The sequence below is a fragment of the Battus philenor genome, unplaced genomic scaffold, assembly GCF_028537555.1.
Source record: "Battus philenor isolate CCGP_79_NKW_IND1 unplaced genomic scaffold, ilBatPhil1.0.hap1 SCAF_20, whole genome shotgun sequence".
NCBI lineage: Eukaryota > Metazoa > Arthropoda > Insecta > Lepidoptera > Papilionidae > Battus > Battus philenor.
The window spans coordinates 2,357,766-2,382,634 of record NW_027181683.1 but is presented as its reverse complement, the minus strand read 5'-3'; the positions used below and the strand labels follow the sequence as shown (position 1 = coordinate 2,382,634).

General features: G+C 31.1%; 1 protein-coding gene across 1 annotated transcript in view; it reads right to left on the bottom strand.

Annotated features, from left to right (window-relative positions):
* Positions 1 to 3,181: 3,181 nt before the first annotated feature.
* Positions 3,182 to 24,869, bottom strand: part of LOC137923080 (uncharacterized) — a 67,151-nt gene continuing 45,463 nt past the window's right edge. Inside the window, exons 9-13 of the mRNA XM_068766211.1 lie at positions 20,781 to 20,938; positions 19,521 to 19,807; positions 6,507 to 6,670; positions 5,547 to 5,625; positions 3,182 to 4,702 (exon numbers count right to left, since the gene is read on the bottom strand). Of these exons, the coding sequence (XP_068622312.1) occupies positions 3,867 to 4,702; positions 5,547 to 5,625; positions 6,507 to 6,670; positions 19,521 to 19,807; positions 20,781 to 20,938 (1,524 nt within the window). The 3' untranslated portion in view covers positions 3,182 to 3,866. The remainder of the gene's footprint in view (positions 4,703 to 5,546; positions 5,626 to 6,506; positions 6,671 to 19,520; positions 19,808 to 20,780; positions 20,939 to 24,869) is intronic.

Genomic DNA, 24,869 nt, shown 5'->3' with positions numbered 1-24,869 from the left:
TCTCTTAATATTGTATTTATTTATTTATACAATGGTAGTATTTATTATAATTATTGTACAAATTTTAGAGCAGAAAGTGTTTTTAACTTATAATGCTGTTAATCTATTTTAGTTTTTGCTATCTTTCATTGTTGTAGAGTTATACGTAATATTATTTGTTACATCTTCTCCTCAGTTGTGTACTCGTTGATAAGAACACGGCACATGGAACATGAACATGACCACTCTGTTGAATGAATCGTTCGAGCCGAGGTGCCCCGAGTGTGGTTACAAGCTAAGTTATATAAGCATGGTGTAGGCATGGTTGCACAGACTGATTAAGACTAGGGGACACTCGGGCAAATCATGAACTGATGGCGGGCCGGCCGCCAGAAGTACAGGTAATTAAAATTTTTTGGTTTTATTCTGGAATAGAATCCAATATTTTTTGAATGTACGAGAGTATTATTTTTGCTGTCGGTGGGCCACCAGTATTCGACCGGCGGGCCGCAGTCTGTGTATCCATGATGTAGGTTAAGCGCCTTCCACGCTCTGTCTGTAAAACAAAATGCCTCTGAAATCCGTAAATAATGCGACAGTGTAGATGATTCTGCAAATAGCACCATCCATTGACTTATTGACTTTGTAGGAGCCAGGGGCGGCTCTAGCTCGTGTAGCGCCCGTATGCAATGAAACCCTGGCACCCCCTAGGCCTGACTCCCCCCCCCCCCCACGGCTATAACTATTAACTTTGCCGTCGGAATAAGAAAGTTTTTCATTTTTCAAATATTATTTTGATTATCTGGCCGCTTTTAAACTTTAAATACATTAAATAAGGTTTATTTCGAGTTGAAACAAAATGTTCGGAAAAGAAGCCGTCTATAGGGCGCTCGCGTTTGATAACTGCCGCCACCGCACTGGTTGGCCGCTTCTGTCATATCGTTGTTGTACCATGATGGTCCAAGACGATGCTCTTAGCTGTTTCAGGGGGCGACTCGGCGCCCGTGTGTATTGCACACCCTGCACTATAGGTTATGCCACCCCTGGTAGGTGCTACAACACGTCTTAATCAGCTGCGTATCGAGCAGGAGAATCCCACACCAGAGCGCTTTATATTTACGTCGGCCGAAAGAGAGCGCTCTACAAAACTTATTGCCTTGTAATTAACTGAGTGTTTTTATAAGTTGATAATTTTCATAGTTTTATGGATCAGTATAAATATAAGCTAAGTTTATTCAATATAGTTTCAACCTCGTGTAATATGTAGGCTCTGAAACACTATGCTTTAGTTTTTAGAATAGTTCACGGACCCTTCCGCTCATGTCAGACGAAGCTGTAAAAGCCTTGGTACTAGCAACATTAACATCTTCGAAACAGTACAGTCGTTATCAACACACGCACTTATACTTTGGACTTTGTGTAGTCATTACCTCCGCAACTCACCGGCTCTAGGAAGAATCCCACAACTTACTTATATATTAGCTATATTTAGCCTTGATAATAAAAATAATTTGTAATACTTGATATCGTGTGGTTCACTAACATCATTAGAACTTTGTAACTATAGGTGTGCATCAGTGTTTTAAGTAATGGACATCATAGCAAATGATAATAAAAAAGATAAAGGTTCTATTTGCATTTTATGGACATTTTTTATTAAAAAAAGAGATTACTTTAACCCTTAAACAAACACCGGCGATTTTGCATGATTTACGAAAAAAAACAGTAGATTCTGTGTAAATCAGTACTGTAGATTTCATTTTTCAGTGGAAAATCCGGAAAACGGAGAGGGAAATAGGAGTTTTCTCGGTGGTAAATATGTTACCATTATCCGTTAAGAAATTATTTAAGTGGTAAAATACTTACCATTGTCCATTAAAGTTATTTTTTTTTAACTGCACTAGTTATTTGCGGTGGCTTTACTTACTGAATTTTTATCTTATGTTGCTTATGAAAAACATAGTATAAAAGGGCTATAAATCACTTGTTCTTTTAGGTTCAAAAATAAGTTAGGGTATACATGGAGGTGGAAAAAAAACATGTGAAAATCAGTAGAAAGTTTTATTAAAAAAGATTAGAACTTACGATTATAATACTATTTTTATTTTTTAATTTTTATTTCCACGGTGTGGAAAAGCCTAAAGCAAGGATTGGCACAAAGTGTCACTTTGCACATTGTGCTGTAAATTTTTGTTCTCTTTTGAATTTTTTTTTGTACTGCAAAAGCGACATCTCTTATACGTCTCGCCCTCGTCAGGTAAATGCATTCCAGCATTAAGCAGGCGTATTTCGTCTGGTACACCAAAACACTCCCCTTTTTTATTTATAAAAATTTTTGCTTAATATTGTGCTAAACACAAACAGACGAAGGTAACTATTTTACCACTTCTTTAGACCACCAAATATTACATAAAAATATATTTAAATGCGGAACTGTTGAGAGGAAAATGCACCAAATTATGTTTAGTTATCATATCTGTATGTAAATATCACTTACCAAAATTTTTCTTGAACAATGTGCTACAATATTTTCAAAGTGGCCTAATTATTTGAATTTTTTCATATCGCCATTCGACCGGACGACTTTGACGTCGCCTAAAATTGACAGATGATGTCTCGAACTTAAATGTTGCCATCATTAACATTAAATATTTTTCTATTAATAGGTTTTCATTGATGCCATAAGTATCAACATTGCCATATGTAAAATATTGTACGTTTTTGGTAAGAAAACAAAGTGGTAAGTATTTTACCTTTATTTTATTAAGGGTTAAGACGTTGTATTCGATATTGTTTATACAGGGTGACTTGTTGATGATTTACAAAAACTTGTAAGGAATCCATAAAATGTACATGACATTTCATGGAGTCAGCATAATATGCGACGCGTGAACGGCGGATGGTCTAATTTTTTAATTAAACTATTTTCAAAAACTTTTATTCCGTTTTTCATGAATCTCTCTGTATGGAGCCAGTAAACATTCGAAACTCCTTTATCCTATAAACTCATTGTCAACGACAAAGTCAACATTACGAGGCAATGTAATGATCGGAATAAATCTGCACCGCTCTCAAGATGTTTCTGAGTGCATATATGTCGCGGAAATCCGAAACAGATAGGCAAACATTGTACGAGGTAAGATCGCTGACGACCTCCAGCGTTGGGAAAATGAAGCAAGGTAGAGAAAATGAATAAAAAACATTTTTTTAATTAAAATACCTTCATTTTATTTCGATCGTTTGATCCTAATTACAACAATTAGAAATTACATCAATACGCATATTGACTAAATACTTATTTTATATATAATATATGATACTTAAATACATAAAAATCTTATTTTTAAAACTATCCAATTGTATTAGAGAGTCGACCACATTGGTTCCTAATTATGCCCAAAATGGCCAAAAGTCTAATTTCATTTCAATCTTGAAAAATACCTTTCGTTTTATTATACGAATTAATATAAAAATCGTCTGTTATACCACAGATTACATATACTGAAATAGACAGATATAAAAAACTGGCAGTTTCAATTTAAAGCCATTTTATAAACGACTAACTGAAAAATAAAATCGTAGATTACATAGATTATGTAAACCGATAAAAATAAATGTACGAATAAAAAAAATATATTAAATAAATCCTATCTATTTACACATTTCGATATTTATAAATAGAGAAAAAAAATTGTTATTTTTTTTAAATTTCGAAGTGTGTGACATGGGCACGAAATAAGATAATCATTTTTAGGAACTGAATTAATTATGGTCTGGAATTTTCGATTTTAGTGAATTGTACTGCGAATGTTTTGAAAAGAAAATGTGTTATGGCACTGGTAGTCCATTTTGGGGTTGATATTGTTAATGGTGCTTCAGTTGTGTGATTATTTTCCGCTTTCGAGGCACTTGCATTGACTGTTGTGTTTGTGTTGGGCTCCAACCAGCTCCGAAAACGATGGGTTGAAGGTGACTCCAGGTGCAACGTACTGCGGATTAGTTCCACTGCCTGATGTTTCGTATGTAATGAACTGTGGTTTCGTCGTATATGTGATTATCTTGGGTTTAGTCGTATATGTAATTATTTTGGGTTTAGTCGTATATGTTACAATTTTAGGTTTGGTTGTGTAGGTGATAATCTTCGGTTTTGTGGTGTAGGTGTATATCTCCGGTTTGGTGGTATAGGTAACGATTTCTGGTTTGGTGGTGAATGTTACGATTTCTGGTTTGGTTGTGAACGTAACGTATTTCGGTTCGGTTTGGAAGTATTTCTTTTCGGTGTATGTTGCGCTGAAAGTGTTTGAAACAGGTCCTTTGATGTCTGTGCCGAGGTTGAGAGATCCTGTTCCGATTTGTTGTTTGTCTGTGTTGAATTGGCTGAAGTTGGCGGAAGTGAGACCCTGTTCCAAGAGTTTCTTGAGTTCAGCGACGGCGAGTTGTTCTTGACCTGCTGTGAGTTCGTTTTGACCGACTCCGAAATGGGTTTGTCCGATGTTGGTTTCACCTACACCGGTTTGTCCGACGACGGTGTAACCTTTCACACCGGTTGTGTACTTAGTGCCTTTAGTTCCTGTAATCACTCCTCCGGTGTACTTGGTTTGGGTGATGACGGTGCCGCGGGTGTACTGACTGTACTTGACGCTCTCCGATACTCCGATGGCCCACTCGTACCACTCGATGTCGAACTTGTAGAAAGCAGCGAGCTGGTTACCAGTTTGACAACCTAAACCACCAAAAATTTCTTTATTAATATTTTGTGAAAATGTTCCTTCCCCCCTAAGGACAAACACTCATCTTAAGGTCGTCGGAAGGCTCTGGTATTAAGCCACTTCCAACCGGATTAAGTGGAAAATAATGGGGGAGGTATTTGTCCAATAGTGGACGTTATACGGCTGAAATGACAATGATGATAATACGTAATAAAAAATGTAAATAGAATGGCGTCAGACGCGCCGTGGGCAAGTCCTTCGTTATGTAGACCAACGGCATAGTAAAGTACGCTGAATGTGGGCAACGTAAGACCCGTGAAGGCGATCTATGGAAGATGCATATGCCTATATAGTCATGCACTTGTATAATTCTTACAATTCTTAGGATTATTGACACTACTCATACAGATGAATTAGAAAACCTATAATAATCGAATAGTGGGTGAATGGCTTTCATTTAGATGTGTTTTAATATATCCTTCTTTAATGAGAATTTTTTTTTACCAGATCATCATTTACAATCCAGCACAAAACATATCTACATATGTGTTTAAACCTTTTTTGTATCATGCAACACCAAAGCTTTTCTAAAAGCCTTACGCCTCCCTTATCTAATTAGAAAGGATTAAACACGTGTCGAGTTTATTTTCGAATTGCACCCTTAACAATAATTTCGTTTGTAAATTCGTTAGTTACATAGATGATTTTATATTTATAAATAGAAAATACGTATTTTTTTTAACAATTAAATTGATTCTCTGTGGGGCGTGGGCTTACGTTGGGAAACAATGATCTAGATTGATCGAGAAATAATCAATTAGTTTTATGCCGCCATGACAAGTGATTGTATTTTCAGACCTGAGTCCCAGGAGTAGATGCCTTGCATTACGTAGTAGCCATCGCCGGTGTTGCAAGCCAGAGCGCTGCCAATGTCCACCTGGAGAAGCGGAATCAATTTTTTAAAACATTTAAAAATAAACAATATTTCATTATTAATTACAATAAAAATAAAGCTTATAACAGTCGTTATAATATGGACATTTTACTTTTTTCATTACAATATAATATTTAAATACATTTTAAAACAAAGTTTTAGTTATGGAAGTCATTAATACATTCATTAATGATCTTGATCATCATTATAATGATATCTTATCGGCGTTAAAGTTTTTCTAAGGGGCGAAAGTGAGTTCAAAAGTCTCTTGTCTTTATTTTATATTCCATTTATAACAATTGAACCGCCAGACTGATGTGTATTTAATTAATAAATATCACAGAAATGGTAAAACTTGGTCCAGCCGTTATAAATGATGTAACTAACACTTTGTTTTATACAGAGTGATTGATTATACGTGTACAAGGCTTTAAAGGAGATGTAAAGCTTCATCATACATAAATCAAATGGTTTTGGAAATAATTAACGTTTTTAAAACTCGTATTACTACATATAAAAATTAAAATTTATTTATTATCTGTCCCAGCAAACTTTGTACAGCTAGAAGATATCAGCCTGTCGCATTCCAATATCAACCTCTTTACAATTTTTACATTTAACTCATACCTTTAAAAAAATTACTTGATTTTCTATTTTAAATGTTAATAAATATAAGACAGGTGTTTAAATATAAATCATTGGTTTTATATTTTTTTTTGTTTATCATAAACAATACATTTGTGACGAGTCACTATGCAAGCGTCAGAGAAATAATTTTTTTTTATTTTAAAATTTTTGTACTTTTGCCATAATTTCATATGAAGACAGGCTATATATCTATTCTTGTCGTATTCAAACTTATCTGATAAACAATATAGGTTTACCTTGCAGACGTTGTTGAGAGGGTTGGTAGGTTGACCACACGCGCAGCTGTTCTGGTCGTAGTTGTCCAGGAGGTGAGGATAGTCCTGCTGGAGTTTAGCTTCGCATTCGTTCGGCTCAATAAGTGACATGTTCACGCTGTGCATGATGCTGCCAGAAATATGGGCTGGAAAAGAAATCATTGTTAGTAATTTTACTATTTAAAATTCACACGAAAAAATTCCAGGAACTGGAATGTAATATCGCTTTCTTAAGTTAAATTCACACGACTACATTTCTAACAAGTTTTTATTTCTAATCAATAATATATTCGCCTTCCTTATCAAGAAACTTTTGCCATCAGGTATACAAATTTTCATTCATACATTTGCGGAAAAATCTATAGGTTTTTCTATAAAATATATCGACAGAAACGATATTACTTTCCGGTATGTCCCATAGGGATGTTTTAAGTCCGACAATTTTGACTTTGAGCTAAACGTGTCAAGTGTCAGCATAAGTCGAGACTTATAAATCCGAGGATATCATCATCAATATTCCAGCTGTAAGACGCCCATTGCAGGGTCCAGGCCAACACCATTTATTTCCTATGAAACTGTTTGGAAGCATCCTGTATCTAGATGCAGGATGCTTTCAACGACCTTGTAGGATGTCCTACCCTGCGCTTGCCGATCCATGGTGTCTACTTCAAAATCTTAAGGCTCCAGCGACAATAATGACTAACATTGGGAATGAATGAATCTGACATCAGGTTAAAGTGGCACTACAAGCAAATGTGTATTCAAGTTTGTCATTAATTATATTATTTAAGAACAAAGCCTGAAGCCTATGTTTGATGTTTAACTATGTCGTGATTTTGTAGGCAGTTATTGTCTACACGTATCGCGACATCAACCTTAGTCATTGTTTTGTGCCTTTGATATTTATTAAAAAAAAAAAGAAAAACTGCTAAGCTATTCTAGTATGCGATTTTATGTTATAAATAATAATAAATATAAGTAATATATGCATGAGTTTTTAATGTAATAAATAAAATAAATTTATTCGATTTGACAACAGGGTCAATAGGTTAGAATTTAATGGAGGTAAAACTATGTAAGTTCGTGGCCTTCAGAGACCTCAATGGCGGATGGACGCACACATAACAGTATGATAACAAGTTATTAATAATTTATTGATTAAATTCCTACGTTTTATTCGACCTCATATCGGCCCGCGCTCACACCGAAGCATTGAATCGTGTAATAAAATTTGATAACGGTGTATATTGTACTAAAATAATAATTAACAATTTTTAATTAAAAAAAAAACTTTTGTTAGAATGCACATATTAAAACTAATAATAAAAAAAATGAAAAATGTTCTTTGGCAATTATAAAGGTAAGTTAATGTTAATTTACTGTATATTTTGCATATGACATTATCTTTATGTTTTGCTTCCAGTTTCTAGGATTAGGATAGTGTTTAATGTATCTATTTAAAAAGAAGTTGTGCACATTTGTCAGTAACGTATATATTAAAATCAGTTGTTATGGTTTTCCTATATATCACGGAAGAGATTGAATTATTTATATGGATGCTCTGTGAGTTGCTACAAAAATATCCATCGAAGGGATACAAATGGGTTAAAGTTTCACACAGCCCGGATTTTTTTAGAAGACGGGGTTATTTTTGTTTCGTTTTTTTTTATTTATTTACGCATAAGTTAGCAACCACATGAAAACTTCAAAGAGAAATCTTTTTTAATTATTACTATATTCCTAATATCATTAAATATTACTATTATTATTATCGTCATTTATGTAGGAATGAACAAAAATGCCATAAAAGTCTAATTTAATAGAAAGAAGAATCAATTTGAGCCATATTAGTAGCCAAATTTATGTCAATTAACTTAAAATAAAGGAAAGAGTTTTCAAATTATTTGACCAGCAAAGAGCACATGACAAACACAGTTGTGTTTTATGTGATTACTTTTTCAAAGATATCTATTATATTAAACAAATTTATTACAACAAATTCCTTTACACTATAATAGGACTTTTTTCTTTAATAATTTATCGCCTTTACAGAGTTGTATTAAATCGAATACATTTGCTCACAAACAGATAATGCGTAAAAAAGAATGTATTATCAATTCGGCTCTTAGCTGTATTTTCATGTATTTTTTTTAAGCGTACGTATTTATGTATACCCAGATATACGTAGTACGTATATATATATATATATATATATATATATATATTTTATGTATGTATATATAGATAAATATTAGTATGAAACAAAATATGCGAATGTTCGTACTTCTTTTTTACAGACGTCCCAAATATATTGCAAGTTTTATACACACGTACAAATATTGAATTCGTCAACGTTACGTTACGGTGTGATCGGCGGCCACGTCAACTCCGACCTTGCCAAATCCGTTGTATCGTTAGCGCTCACACGTGAATTAAGCTAAAGTATTGGACGCGCAGCTAAATGTCAACAATCCGACGTGAAAACGACAAGATGGCGGACGGGGTGTCGTAATAAATTCCGTTAGGATTTGAAAGTTGTCATAAATGCGTCGCATTCGTCGTAATAAATACTTTCATTGTTTAGTCATTATTAGCAAAATGTGTTTATTACGTAGCCAGATGCATACATGAGTTATTTATCGTAAATAATGCCTGTAAACTTTTAAAAATGAAGTTCTCAACATTTACGCGTCCTGCGTTCTTCAAATAATCTTCTCCTTCATTGTCCTTCTCACTGTACTGACTTTCTTCACTGTTCTTTTTTGTGAAATCTATTCTTCTATGGAATAAGCTACCTTTGTAGGTCAGGATGGTAAAAAGCCGTTACAGTTTCAAACGGAAACTTCGGGAACACATGCTTAAGAAATTAGCAGAATTTACACAACGTATTATATTATATGTATACATTATTTATGTATTGTAAATTAATATTTATACGATGTTTATATGTAACTATTATAGTTTTTTATATTTTATTATAGTTTAAGCATCTGACTCGATTATTTCCTCTCTGCCCTAAGGTTGACTGGTAGAGAACGCATATGGCGTAAGGTCCGCCATTGTACATTTTTTATGTGCATAAAAAAATAAAAAAAATAAAAAAAAATCATAATAAACATCGTCATTTTAGGTGTAGTAGGTAGCAGTCCGCATCCAAAGTCTTCCGACGTTCTTAACAATATCGTCTGTCTACGTCTGAACATCCTTCGCTGCGTTTGCCAATAATATCTTATGGTAATTACTCATCAATCACAAACTAATTAAAAGAAAATCATTGATCAAGTAGACATATTAAATAAGCATCTTAAAATATATTAAAGACAATGATAAATAAAAAAAGAATAGCTTAGTATAATAATCATGACTAGAAGACGTAATTTTGTAAATATATTAAAATTATAAATCTATATCAAGTCACTAATTATACGTACGATATTATTTAATAAAAAATGTTTATGAAGAATAAAAATTAACTTGAATAAAAAAGATTACAAAGGAGCTAGAGATACAACAGTGAAATCTCTCGATATCTTCAGAAGAATTTAGGCCTTTCAATAGCGAACATCAACACAATTATAGAAAGGTCTTTAAAAGTACTATAGGTAGGATCATTACAAATTGGCTTGGGTAGAGGACTTTGGTCATTGTATTAAAGCCTCCGGAAGGCTGCTTAGGGGTTGCCTTCCTTAAGTTCGCTATCTACCTGAAATACTTGTTAGTACAGAGGATACTGGTCTCACCACGCGTCTTGAGTGCCTATTAGATATTGATTTTAGACATTGTTTTCTCATAGGATATGCAGGTTTTATTACGATATATGCTATATTCTAGTGGAATGGGAAATTGAATTGACAGTTAACAGGTCACTTTTACTATTTCTTTCTTTCACTATTACTTGCAGAACAATCAGAACCTTTTTAAGGTTGTCTGAAGGCTCTGGATGCGGGCTGTATCTTACTGGCCTTATTGGAATGTTACAGATAATATATATCAATAAAGTTTACTGAATTGTTTTAAAACCGTCTGTGTAAATTATGAATAATATTTTATTAATCGAAATAGTTAAAAAATATATGACCTTTGTGTATAAATAAAATTAAATAAAAAATATGTAAATCGATATATTTGTAAGTCTAAGTTTAAGTTTTATTTTTATTTATAAATCCCGCACTTTGTCGGCACGCAAAGTAATAAATGTCAAACGTATATGTTTTATGTATTATTAGTTTAATAGTAAATTCCGAACGCAATCGAAGCTTTGGCCTTTTAGGATTAGAAAAAAAAAACTAGTCAAAAGACATCGAGTGGAACTGGTTTTGTACAAATTTGCATAAGAGTACATCGCGAGCTAGCACCAACTCAGTTTCGGGAAAACTTCAAATGAGTACACATTGTGGTGACCATGATATTTGCTAGATATAAAGTACATGTTATTTTCTGACGAATTTATTTTCCTATCATCGCAAATTCAATTTGAATTTTAATTCGAATCTTTAGGTGTGTATGTTTTGGAGATACCATTATATTACAAACTATTCAAGCTTTTGGCTTTTAAATCTCTTTGATTTAAACATATTATAGTAATTTTTTTTGCTACAAATTCGCATTTAAAAATCCTAAACAATTTCATATCTATGGCAATGTATATTATAATCAATCGGCTTTAAATTATTAATAATATTTTTTTTGTTAATTCTTTTATTAAAGCCGGACTGTATAACATCACAGTCATACTGAAGTGTTAATTGTTATCTATATAAGAGATTTTTTACTTATGTTCAGTACTCATCACGATATCTTTGAAACCATAATGATTAATGATATGAAATTTAAATGAAAATATTTATCTTAATAAGTAGATGTCAGCTAAGAGATTGATTTGAATTGATAGAAGATGATGGAGAAGAATGGTTTAACGAACTTCTACCCATGAGTACGATTGAAAGGGTGTTCATTTTATAAAAATGCAACTTTTTAAGTATGTTTCGTTTAGGTATAAAAATTGGACAGAATAATTTTTTGTATGTTAAAAATTACCTAATAATAACTAAGAATTGCGCGTCACGCAAAACGATAGATAGCTAGTTCATCAATATAATTCAAACAAATTTTATGAAAAGTTTTTTCGCTTCGTGATTCATTCATACATTAGCCAGAGCAAATTTTGCAGAAAAACCTTTATTTAGTTTTCAGAGGTTTATATTTATAACCTGTGTGAATAATATTACGCATATATTGTTTAAACACAAACAAAAATCACATCATTACTTGTATATTTAAAGATTTTCACTTCTTGCATGACACATATTCGCGATTACCAAATGGACAAGATTTCTAAATTCCCAAAACAGTTTATTAGCAAGTCATTTATTGCAAATGCTGCTCGTTACTGTACTTAGTTACCTATGTAGTTAAAAGCCACATCTTTTAGGTGTTTTAGTTTGTAAACCTATATTCTGTATCAATTTCTCTGAATCGTATTTGCCTTTTCCTTTTCTGTAATACTTTTGGTCTTTTTTTTAATTTTTGATTATATTTAATATTTTAGGTATATATTATAATTAACTATATTATGCATCGGTTCCCAGACAATTTTACAATAGCTACAATTCTATCATATTTACAAAATTAGAGAAAAACATATGTTGGTTACTATTTTCTGTTAAAAATACCTTATTTTCAAAATTTTTGTAATAAAAGTTGCTGAGTTTCTTAAAATACAACTAAGCCGACATTTTAGATCCACACTATCGAAAGCTGATAAATTTTCGTGGACCACCGTTTTTTTGTCATGTCAGTGTAGACCCTTGTCGAGTCCTGGATCACTTTAGGAACTAAGCGTTCATACGTTTTATTCATTTTTTTTATCGACATATGTCGACGTATGTATGCTGTTAATATTAAAAAATCCTTTTCAATCTTTTCAAAGTTATATAAGAAATCGCGGAATGCGATAAGAGAGTTAATCCTTCTGTATTGTTATTGTAATGTACAGTGAATATATTAAAAAATCAGAAATGATATTTATTTAATAAAAGAAAATGTCCATGGAAAATTTGGTCGTATGTTTACTGAAACTGTTTAGTATATTTATTTCTTTGGCGCCGTCTAGCATGCAGAAGTCTATTTCATAATATTAAAAGTCGTGGAACGTCTAAAAATAACGATTACTTAGCATTTCTAGATAAATTTAGTCGTCAATTGTCAAGTTGTTTTTTAATCAACATTGTTAGAGGACTTCGACTATTGTTTCTTATGGAATTTTAGGTTGGAAAGTTAAGTTTCGATAATGAAATAGAGTTAGGTATTTTCAAGATGGCCGCCTAGATGGATGACAACGACAAGTCTTTCAGGGTGCCAATAATAAATTCTTATAGAACGGGTAATAAAAGACCATCAACAATGGCGTCTATCAAAATTATATGTATAGAGATGAATATAAAAGATTATTGGTTATAGGTGTAAAAGAAGTGAATGCGTGGCGACTTTCTCGCATAATTAATATTGAACGTTTTATATTCGACGTCGTTCCCTCAGACACCCTATTTGTAGACATGATGTCTCTTGGAAATAGTGATCTGTTCGATTTTCTTGTGAATCTATGTCAGGAAACCAAGAGAGCAATGGAGAGGGCTATGCTCGGAATTTCGGTGCGAAATCAATCATAAATAGAATCTGCAGAAGAATCAATATTACCGACGTAGCTCAAAAAATTGCTAGTAGGCTTGTTTCTTAATATACTGTGTATTATACAACGAAAAATCAAGGGAGGTATATCGATATTTAGACAGTAACGATCAAGCTTTAACCTAGTTCAGAAGTTGGTTAAATATAACACTAAATATTACATAACCTCAAGTGAAGAGTTTGACAGTGGGCGTGTGCGGTCAACGCCGGGATTCCAAACCAGTTTGCGTTGGAGCGTTCGCAAAAAAAGCTTACAATTAAAAAAATAAATGACAAAATTTAACTGCGGAGAAAAATCATATTCTAAACTGACATGTAAGTATAATGTCAAATTTGGCGGGAACAAATATGTTTATTACGGGATACTGTTGGCTCTTGTTTTGTTTTTTAATAATTAGGAACGATGTAAAAAAGACATTCAGACATAAGGCCATTAGGCCATTATTTATTACACTAATTAATAACCTTCGAAAAAAAACTAGAATCTGTGGATTAACAGGGGTGTAAAAAATACGGCGGGAAAATATCCGCAATGATTCAGACTGTTTATTATAAAAGTATGTAAATAAGAGACGATTAAACAATTTGGTTTTCCTAACCTTGACAGCTGACGTGTTGACAGACGTACCGGTTTCACATAAATTGTGAAGGATGACGTAATTTTTTTGTATTATAATCATCGTTACTCACCATAATCTTATGGTATTCACAGGTTTTTTTTATGTCATATGTGACAAACAAGTAGAGAATAATCGAATCTGCATCCGGGTAATTAGCATAGGGAATACAAGAATGTATTTAAGATGTTTATTTTAGAATATTTATATGTATAAGGGATTTTACTTGAATTTTGAGAGAACGTTTATTTGAACTACATTAATATTAATCATGTATATGTTCCAAACATACGAAAGGCATTAATATTTTTAAGACTCTTGAGTTTCTTGTCAGATTTTTCTCGATAGAATCAATATTCCGATTCTGACAGTTATATATGTCAATGTTTCAGTCCAAAGACGTCCACTATAAGGCACAGGCCTCCCCCTAAAGATATCTATTGGATGATATGCTATAATCACCACACCTGTCTTGAAACTTGTTTCTTAACAGTGGCATTCCCATATAAATAATGCACGAATAAAACCAAAATAATGTAATATAGAATAAAAATAGAATATAAGTAAAAAATGTGATATAGAATATAAAAAAATGTAAAGGAAAGAGGAATGAATGAAAGGCGATACAGAGAGAAAGAGAAAAATAGTGGAATTGTGGAAAGAAAGAAATGAACGACAGATAATAGGAAGTATGAAAGAAGAGAAAGAAAATAAAAAATAAATAAAAAGTATGTGAAAAAAATAAAATAAATGTAAACAAAAAGTCCCTGTCCCACACCAGATAGGGGGTACGAGAGGCTCCCAATAACAGAAGCCATAAAAAAAATAATGCACGAAGTGTGAATTTAGCCACTGTTTCCCGGGAATTGAAACAGCTAGCTACAATCGCAAATCAAAGCAAGTGCTTACCGCCGGGCATCACTGCTCAATATTAGTTAGTAAAGTAATATATGTAAAATATAAATACATATTTAAACCTCTTGACCTGTCGATAGTCCTTAAAAAAGTCTGCCACAAAAGAATATAGTTATTTTATTGCTTTTCAGTATATTCCTAATTAATAAATGCTATGAGGAAAGTTTTGCGAAATATATTTAGTGTATTATTACAGAATTGTTTTGATGAATGTGTCAATATATAATAAAATTTAAATTTAAAGCCATCATCGTCTTTAATGCCAATGTTCCCTTAAAAATGTTCACATAATTTATTAAATAAAAATATCTTCTTTAAAATTTAAAATACATTCGTATAAATTTACAAAATTGTTTATTTATATCACTAAAAGCTTATAATAAATTATACGGGAATTCAATTATTAATTTGTTATTATTTGTGATTAATCTTTTATTAAACAAAAATGTTTTATGATTAAGTCGACCTTGTAGTTTGAAAATAATAATTCAAAATGGCCGCATATGAATAGTTCAAATAATTAAAATTCAATGTTGAGTATTATCTACGATTGAACAAATATATTTGACGAACAAAGAATATGTTTACATCGTAGGTTTTTAAAATGGTTAACACGGATGTGATTAATTTTTTTAAAATCATTGAAGCAGATTAGTTGGCTCGCCTAATGAAAATGGGTATTTGCGCGAAGCTTCTGAATTTGAAAATTGGCGGGAATTCGCGTAATTTTTTTCGTTATAAATTTATTTTATCTATGATCCTTATTTTCAGAGTAAATTTTTTCGATTTCGTGCTCTTTATTTTATGGTAGCATAAAATATAGTTAACCTTAAAATTTTAATATATCAGTTTATGATTCCGCTGTTAAACAATTTGAAAATAAGATTTAAAATTCTAGGAAATGTCAAAACATTCCTAATTTAAACTAGATATTATCAATTATATCTCATTGTTAATTTGGCAATATTGTTAGCTTCAGTTTACAATAAAAACTATATGAAGATGCAATTAAAAATTAAAATGCGCATGATTTTTTTATATAAAAACTAAGGTCAAACAAAAACCTTTGTGAAACACAAAATATAATTTAAACTGTAAATATACAAGGAAATACCAGATTTTGGACAACGTCCATCTTTTTGTTTAATTATTTAAATATTCCGCGAACGCTTCGAGACTTTTTTTTTATAAACGTTTTGAAATCAGCAGCTTAATTTTAGAACGTTAGCGATTAGATATGTTTGCAACAGGTTTCTTTAAGGCCGACTAATTGTTATCAAAGATAAATTGTATTCTTAAGAAAAATTTTTGGGTTTCGTAATAATACCGCGTCATTAAGTGATTTATGTCTGGCAATAAATAAGACGTTTGTTATTTTTAAATTGTATTCTTTAAAACGTTTTCCGTAAGTTTCTCTTCTAAATATACGATTTTATTTTTTTATTGCTCATAACAGCATATGGTGTAGAACTTCCATATACAGACAGACAATCTTATTAAAGCAGGTTGCTTCCAAATGGTTCTATTGGAAATCTATAGGCCAGACCTATATTCAGCAGTGGACTTCTCCCAGTTGAAATGAAGGCGACGTTGATGATGATGATTAATGTATAAAATACTTTTAATTTAAATATATTCATTTCTACCAGCTATATATAATCTGTGGGGACACATGAGGTTCGATAAGTGATTCCAAAATTATATTGAAAATGGCGGATATATTTTTTAGTTAAAACAGTTAACGTACATAGTGAAACTCTTACGGTAACTCTCTATTTATGACAATTTTCTAGAAACAGTACTAGGTATTTTTATAGCGAATATTGACAATAGCCAGACTTTAAGAGAAACGATAAAAATTATTAGGAGTAGGTATGTAGTAATCAAGTAAGGCTAAAAGTTTTGTTAAGGAATCCGGAACGAAAAAGGTTGAGAGCCACTGGACTAATTCATGACTTTTAGAGAAAATTCAAAATTCATGTGAAACTTTTAATTTTTTTGCCACTCAATGATGGTATATTTTTGTCAGTGGCCGTGATTATATAAGGTTTTTTACATCCCTTTCTAAATAGTAGAAATAGAGATAGATAGAAATATTTAGGAACAATTTAACTTTAGCCATGCTATCGCTACCACACCGGCAATGACCTCAAAATGGCCGACACTTAAGCGCGTACACTTTCCTTTTTCCATATCTCGTGTTTACGAGTTTTCGCTGGCTCAATAAGTATTTTATTAATTCAACAGGTTTATCGCTTTCGTTGCCAAATTAAAAAAAAAACTCAAAACTAACTATTTTGTTTACCACGTATTTTTTTGTTTAGCAAAAATTTGGAAACCATTTTCTTTACAATATATTTTGTGTATTTACCCTAATTTCTTAACTATTGTATTCTGTAGTCCAGACTATTAACGTCTTACGTGGCATTACATGTTGGCCGCCATATTGATTTATGTAAAAATCAATATCGACACCAATCTTACGATTTCGCCAAAAAATTTGGATGTCAAATATCAAAAAAAAAATCATATGTAGATATAAAGCATTTGGTGTTTTCTTAAATAAAAATATGAAAGTTTTTACGAATTACCAACATAACTTTTTGTATAGGAGATTTTAGACTAAATTTTTCGACGTAATTGGAAGAATATTTTACTTTTTTTTAACCCTGGATATATATATTTTAGAGGTTATGTAGATGTCTGTGTCAAAAATTACAAATAGTTTTTTTTTTAAATTTTATGTGTATGCAAAAGAATTTTTATTTTCGAACACACGGTTTTATCTAGTTATATAATATTAACTAATTTATTACAAAGAAACTTGCATTAAGCCTGCTATTCCGGGGTCACTGTGTCAATTTATATAAAATATGTTTAAGCGTTTAGCGAATCGTATGATACTGGGTCACGGCTATAGTTGTCACGTATTCATTGAAAATTTAAAAAATAATACTGTTTACTGAAATGTCTAAATATTATAATCTTTGTTATGAATTTTTTGTAAGGTTATTTTTAAAACATGCGTGATTTTATGGTTTGTAAAGTTTATACGACTTGTTAGATAAACTTTAACCAAATAATTACGACTTTTTTATATTATATGTTGTCATAAATTAAATTAATTATTAGGTGCTGTCATATGAAACAAGTTTAATGGAATCTTGTCTAACCATTTTTGGGATTTTAAGATCGTAAAAGTCACTAGAAATAATACATTATATAACACACATTTTTAGTGAGTGTTTTAAACATATCTCTTCCTAGCGATTAATTATTAGTTTAGACATACTATTATATTTATTTGTTATTCCATATACGGAAAGAAATTATTATAAATAATTACACTGCTTATGATTTAAAATTCATATTGAAAAAAAAATTACATCTTCATATATGGTCAATTTAAGTAAATTGGTGGATGTAAATTGAAATAATAATAAATTTTATAACAAGATTGACTTTTTTATCCTTTTATTACTGATATTTATGTCTATGAAAGCAATTTAATATTACTTTTAAATTAAAATTTTATTTTTTAGTCTTTTCCCTTTTTTAGTTTCGAGTATGCCTGTCACATAATTTCGCGGTTCTATAGATTGTGAGTTTGCATAATAACGTTAAGTTCCATCCTTCAAGTACATAAAGACCTTGTGATACACCAAAATATTCACGCATGTGTTTTAATAAAACCAATTCAAGGAAAAACTAGTTAGGTATGGTATCCCATGTATAAGGTTATTGCTCTGCGGTTACAGATGCGATAAATAAATGTTTGAATATTTTTAACATCACGTAACTCTGTACACCCCGATCGGACGGTGAAACTATATTTACATTCCAATTAGTAGATTCTCGGCTTTGACACTACAATGTAAGATTTTTTTTGTCTTCGCTAAATTGTTAGATTCGTGTTATATAAAAAAATGATTTTAGATTACATAATTTAAATAAAGAACACTAAAACGATGAAATAAGAATTTGGTTTAATTAAAAAATACACATATATAAAGGGTGATAGATTATAAGTTTAAAAGCTTAAAAGATGTGAATTTTTTTCACGTGTGAGCAAAGAACTTAATTTTTTTTTAAATCTATTTCCAATAATATATAATGTGACTCTGAAAAATGTTGTATTATTTTTCTTTATTGGATTGCCACAGACCAATAGCATCTAGCAGCTTAAGTATGTAGTTATTCTAATTTTAAATAACATTTTAGAATTACGTTATGTATTTTTTTTTAAATAATTGACGTTTAGATAAGATGTACCATACATTAGCGGTCAGCAAATGAAATACGCATTCATTTCTTTAAGGCTTTTACATCTATAATCAATGACCCGGTATAGAATGTTTTCAATAATTAAATTGAAAAAAAAATTATTAGAAATTGTTTGCAATGTGTTTAAGAGAAAACTACCTAAATACTGTTAACCTCATGTTAAAGAATTTTTAACCAAATTTTGGCAATGTGCCACGCGACAGAACCCCACGCCCAAAATATGACCGCATCGCGATCTTCACTGGTGTTTGAATTATGTTAATATAAGCTACTGAACGAAAAAAATTAGAGTCAAATATAAATAAGGTAAAGATGACTTTACAGGAACAGATTTTAGTTATTGATCGCACGACTAGATATATTTTAAATCAATGCCTAACATATTCTATACATTCCACAGATAAACAATATCTATATGAAATACGCTAAATAGTTTTCGTAATTATAGTCTATAAAGTGTGCTAGGTGTTGAGATAAATATTTTTTTTCTTACCTTGCAGAACCACTTTGCCCCAACCGGTAACTATACACTCTCCAGCTCCTCCGTAAAATTGGTTGATGGAGTCCGTGGACTCAGGCATGCAGATGGGTTGGATATTATTAGCAAAGCGCAGATTCTCGGAGAGGTAGAGTATTGCAACGTCGTCCTGAAGGCTGCCAGATTTGTAGCCTGGGTGGAAGATGATAGTCTTGACCTGGACAATCTGGAACGGCAAGGGTTCCTCGTCGATTCCGAGCTTCCATTCTCCACCTTTGACCAGGACATTCTTGGCATCCAAGCTGTAAATAAATGGTACTTATTGTTTCTGTGGATTTATGACTTAAAATTAAATATATAGACTGGTATATGTTCCTATTCTTCTAGGATTCAATGTACGAATCATAGCATGTACTTTTTTGTGCTACTGCAGGATATCCAGGTGGATACCATCATTGCGTCTACGTCTATCACCAAAGAGAACTTAATACACATGTTTCGGTTTCAGAACACTGAAGGACTAGTGCTTGTTTCTAGAAGAAGAGCATAGGTAGTTTTTAATAAGGAGGCTTGATTTATCACCTTCTAGTACATAGAAAAGCTTGGAGAAATATATTTCAGCTTCGAGTGAATGTTTCATGATCACATAGTTTTAGGATGATGAAGTAGAAAAAGATCAAGAATGATGGCCGATTGAGTGAAGAGTCATGCGATAATCAACATGACCACGGCTGCTTTGTACGAATACTGAACGATTAAAAAGAAAGTGTTTCAAAAAATATAAGTTTGATATTAGAATATTGACTGTTCTTTCTCAATATAAAAATATGTTGTACGTATACAAATATTTTAGTATAAGTTAGTAAGTAGTAAGTTTCCTCAGGAAATATGACATATACTATATAAATACCAGATGCAATAAAAAATTTTGTGTACCTAACATAAAATTTCTATGAACACTATAGACGCGTTTACAATAAGTTCCTAGATAATGTTCAGCAAGCTTCAAGCAAGATTGCTGGATTATTAAAATGACAAAGAACATTCGTATGTTAAGACTTCATTGAACATAGAACCTTGGAAATGATGTGTTTCTCTTTAGTCTATTTCAATGTTATATATACTTTGATATAATTTACGAAAAACACATAGTCCTATTGAATTTCTTTCACTTGTTCTTCTGAGAAGAGACAATGATGAACAAGAGATCATCTCCATAATATATTATTGAAAAATTGAATTTGTATCAATAGTTTGATAGAGTGTTAAATTTACCCGTCAACGCAGGAAGCTGATGTAAGGACGACATCGGGTCTGGTGATCACACCACCGCAGAGCAGACTCTTGTTCGTTTGCAGAAGTACCATGGCTTGCCAAGGGATTTCAGCGAAGTCCACCTCCAGTTTGTCGTGGTTTCCATACGGCCTTTGAGGCTGGATAAAAGAACATTATACATGAGCTAAGATATTATGTCTTGCTTTAGACTAAGTGCTCTGAAAATAATTGGTAAAGCCAAGCGGATTGACAGGTTGAAGTAGCAGAATACCACAGCGTGCAGAACAGGTGGCCGCTAGGGAATTAGGGTGTTTGATTGTCGCGGATAGACCGGCAAACAAAGGAGGTCATCGGAAGATATCGAATGGACGCCGCTTCCAACCGATGCTATTAAAAATAGGGAGAGGCTTATATTCACCAGTGGATATACTATGACTAAAATAATGACGAATGAAATATTTTTGCACAAAATTAAATCATATTTTTTAAAAAAAAATCGGTCACGAAATAACTTTAAGAATTTGTCTATATACTTTTTTTTTAAATTACTTTGTGATCCTATATTTAAGAATGACGAAACCAGAATAGCACTTCACTAGTAAACAGTTTTTAATATGCAAATTTAACTTTTAGTTATTGTTTAATATAAAAACATATACATATTATTTTAGTTTGCAAAATTCAAGATCACGTAAATTTAATTATCGACTTAAAATGCAAAACATTTGAATGAAACATTGGTCATATATCATAATTATTAAGAATTAACTTTTTTAACAGAGTACTGGTTGGTTTACACCCACTAATAATCATAAATTAAATATACCAGAATTTAATTTTTAAAAGCAACGTTTATGTATTCCATTAATATGTTAATATTAATTATTAATAAAACGAGATATATGATAAGGAAAACAGCATGGGATAATGATTGATCTTCAAAAAATCCTAACATAGAAACAAGTTTAATTACATTATGATATTTAAAAAAAAATTATGTAATATTAAAATTGTTTATGCTTCTTGAGTAGGCATATGTATTTTAACGTTCATCTGTTCCGCAAATAAGTCGGACTATTTATCAAAACTGTCAAACATTTTACACAAATTAGTTTTTTTTGTGTCGTTCTTTTAATAGTAAGCTTCTGTTGGTACAGGCTGTGTGTGATCATGTCAATATATTATGTTGTCTGATCATTTGTGCTTAAGACTTTTTTTTAAATCATACCACATTTTTTTTATTATGCCAAAATAAAATATATTTTTTTAACATCAAAGTAGGGGGTTGTCATTAATCTAGAAATATCTACAAAATCAAATCAAAGTCAAAATATCCTTTATCGGTAAAGGCTGTTACAAGCGCTTTCGATTCGTCAATCAACATAAAATATCGGCATTGTTGTGCCTATAGGAAGCTACCACCAGCTCGGAAGGCAGTTGTGTTAACAGCCAGCTAGAAACACAAGAGATGCTCTTTACAAATATATTTTTATAAAGAGTTCGCGACAAAAATTAGCTTCCTGAGTGAGCATTGACAATATTTAATTCCATGCATTAACATCAGTATAGTATTCTTGTATAGAATAATACAATATTTTCAATAATATTTTTTAAAAAAATTTGTTTAAATTTTTTTCAGTAGCAGATGTGAAATCGATTGTGTAATTTTATTGTACATATGTGCTTTTAACGCACTTTTTTTGAGAATCCGAAAAACAGAGGACGTCACGTTTTCAAATTTCATTGCATTAAAAAAATAAAGAAAGTCATAGAAAAAAATATGTAATTTTCTTTTTAATAATATTATAAGATTTTTTATATAAATCTATGTAGTAAATATATATATTTTTTTCTAATTTAAAGCTACGTTTAGGTATGTTGATAACTTTTTTCATAGAAAACATAAAGTTACTATCATCTCCGTCCGAACGCAACATAACAGAAGAAACAAGCATATTTGTGGTTCTTTAATTGATTTTTAATTTCAAATTAATAGTTTGGGAAAGTCCTGCGTTTCATTTGTCAGTTTGTGGTCTCTCGGAACATTGAAGTTCCAGCGGCTATCTGTTCTACGCGATTCGGTTTAAAATTACTGGCACATTATTGATATCACATCTCATGATAAACAAAAAAAAAACGTGAGAGTTGAAAAGTGAGAGAAAAACGTGAGAGTTTTCCATGTATCACGATTTTCATTACCTGATTGCAGGAAAATATTCAAATTAGTGAACATTTATTGAATATTTATATCGATGTATCTTTATTAGTCAATCGTCTTTCAAAGAATTTACCGGTTTGTATAGGCAATGAAATTTATTAAAGAATTTAATGTGTAGATGTTTCTTAATTTGAGGTTGACGGTTTTATTCAACACCGAAAAAATTGTTAATTAGATCATTTATAATTAATTGCTTATGCGTTGATTAAGCTGTAAAAATATTATTGATTTTTAATCGATCTATTTATATAAAGTTCATTGACCGATTGATTTTAAAAATAACTTAATGATATTTATTTTATATCTGTACATTATTAATTATAACTAATTGAAACAAAATTAACTTAATTTTTATTACGTTAAAACTTAATGTCATATTTAATCTATTATTGCTTACTTTTACTATATTAATCGGTTTTTTTTGGGAAATCTTGGGGGGAGGCCTATGTCAAGCAATCGCCGACCTATGACTGGTTTGATGGTGATGATGATGAATCTACTGTATTATGATAATAATAAACAAATATATATATGCAAAGAATTTTTATGATTTTTAATTTAGGTTATGTTTTACAATATTCGTCCGAGAGAGTTAACAGCGTGCAAACGGACTTTTGTCAGTAAATTAAAGTCACCGAAGAGATATTATTAAGAATTGTAAGTAAATGTAAAACCGTGTTTACATGCGGTTGTATTTAAAAAAAGTGTGCAATTACTATTAGTAAAAATGATACGAAATACGAAAATTATTGTAAATTAAATGTAAATTAATCATTTATGATAATTTTCAAATATTCCTTCATTCAATGTATCGATTTACATAAATTTATTAATTAACCAAAAAAGTATACACGTATGGCAATAAAGATAATCGTTATTCATGCGTCGTTTGCCAAACTTATGACCATAGATAATAAACGGAATAAATAATTGCTAGTTTAATAAGATTTTTTTCTTTTTAATTTACTTAAGACTATGCTACTATAATAGCTTGCCAAGCTATTATAAACTGTCTAAACCTCTATCTTTAATGATTTGTAATTATAACGATAAAATTTTTACTTGTGTTTTTGACTACTGTGAGTATTTGGATACATTATCAGTTTTTTACATATATATGCATATGTATGTAAATACAAATCTCATTATGTGGAAATATGCTAAAATATGTAATTTATATGAAATTCATTGAATGTAATCAATTAATCAAGGTGGATTGACTTTGAACCGTAAATCGATGTTGAAATCATTCGAGTTTCGAAATTTAAACAGATTTGTTTTTTTTTTATATTATTTGATTACAAGCTGTTTCTGTAGACTTTATGCTGTCAAAGGTTCATCATTTCGGCTATAGTAAGTCAATGAAAAGTTATTGTAAATAAATTAGAAAATATACCGAAGATAAATTTGAGACGACTTTTTCATTAACGTCAAATGTTTGACAGTTAACCACAGATTATATTATTTGTACATTAGCTGTAATGGTGGACTAAAGTGTGTCTTAACTTTTACTTTTTTCGTTAGTTATTGGTATTTTTAATTTTTAACTTTAATCCTTTAATACGACTGTGCTTTTTTATAATAAACAAATCGCATGGGCTTGACGAATATTTATTATATTCTTTAGGGTGTAGCCGCCTTCTCATTTCAATTTATGATTTATAGGAGAATAGAGAATTTTACTGCTTTTACTATTTTTCGAGCAAATTTTTCGGATATTGTGATAAACAAGTTTTCCAAATCGTCAGGGATGGCCCCTTTCGATTCGTAAAAACCGAGATTTACGCGTGGCAACATATATTTCGTTTCATATATAATATTTACTGACTTAATTACATTTACACACAGATGTCTAGATGTTAATTATCAAA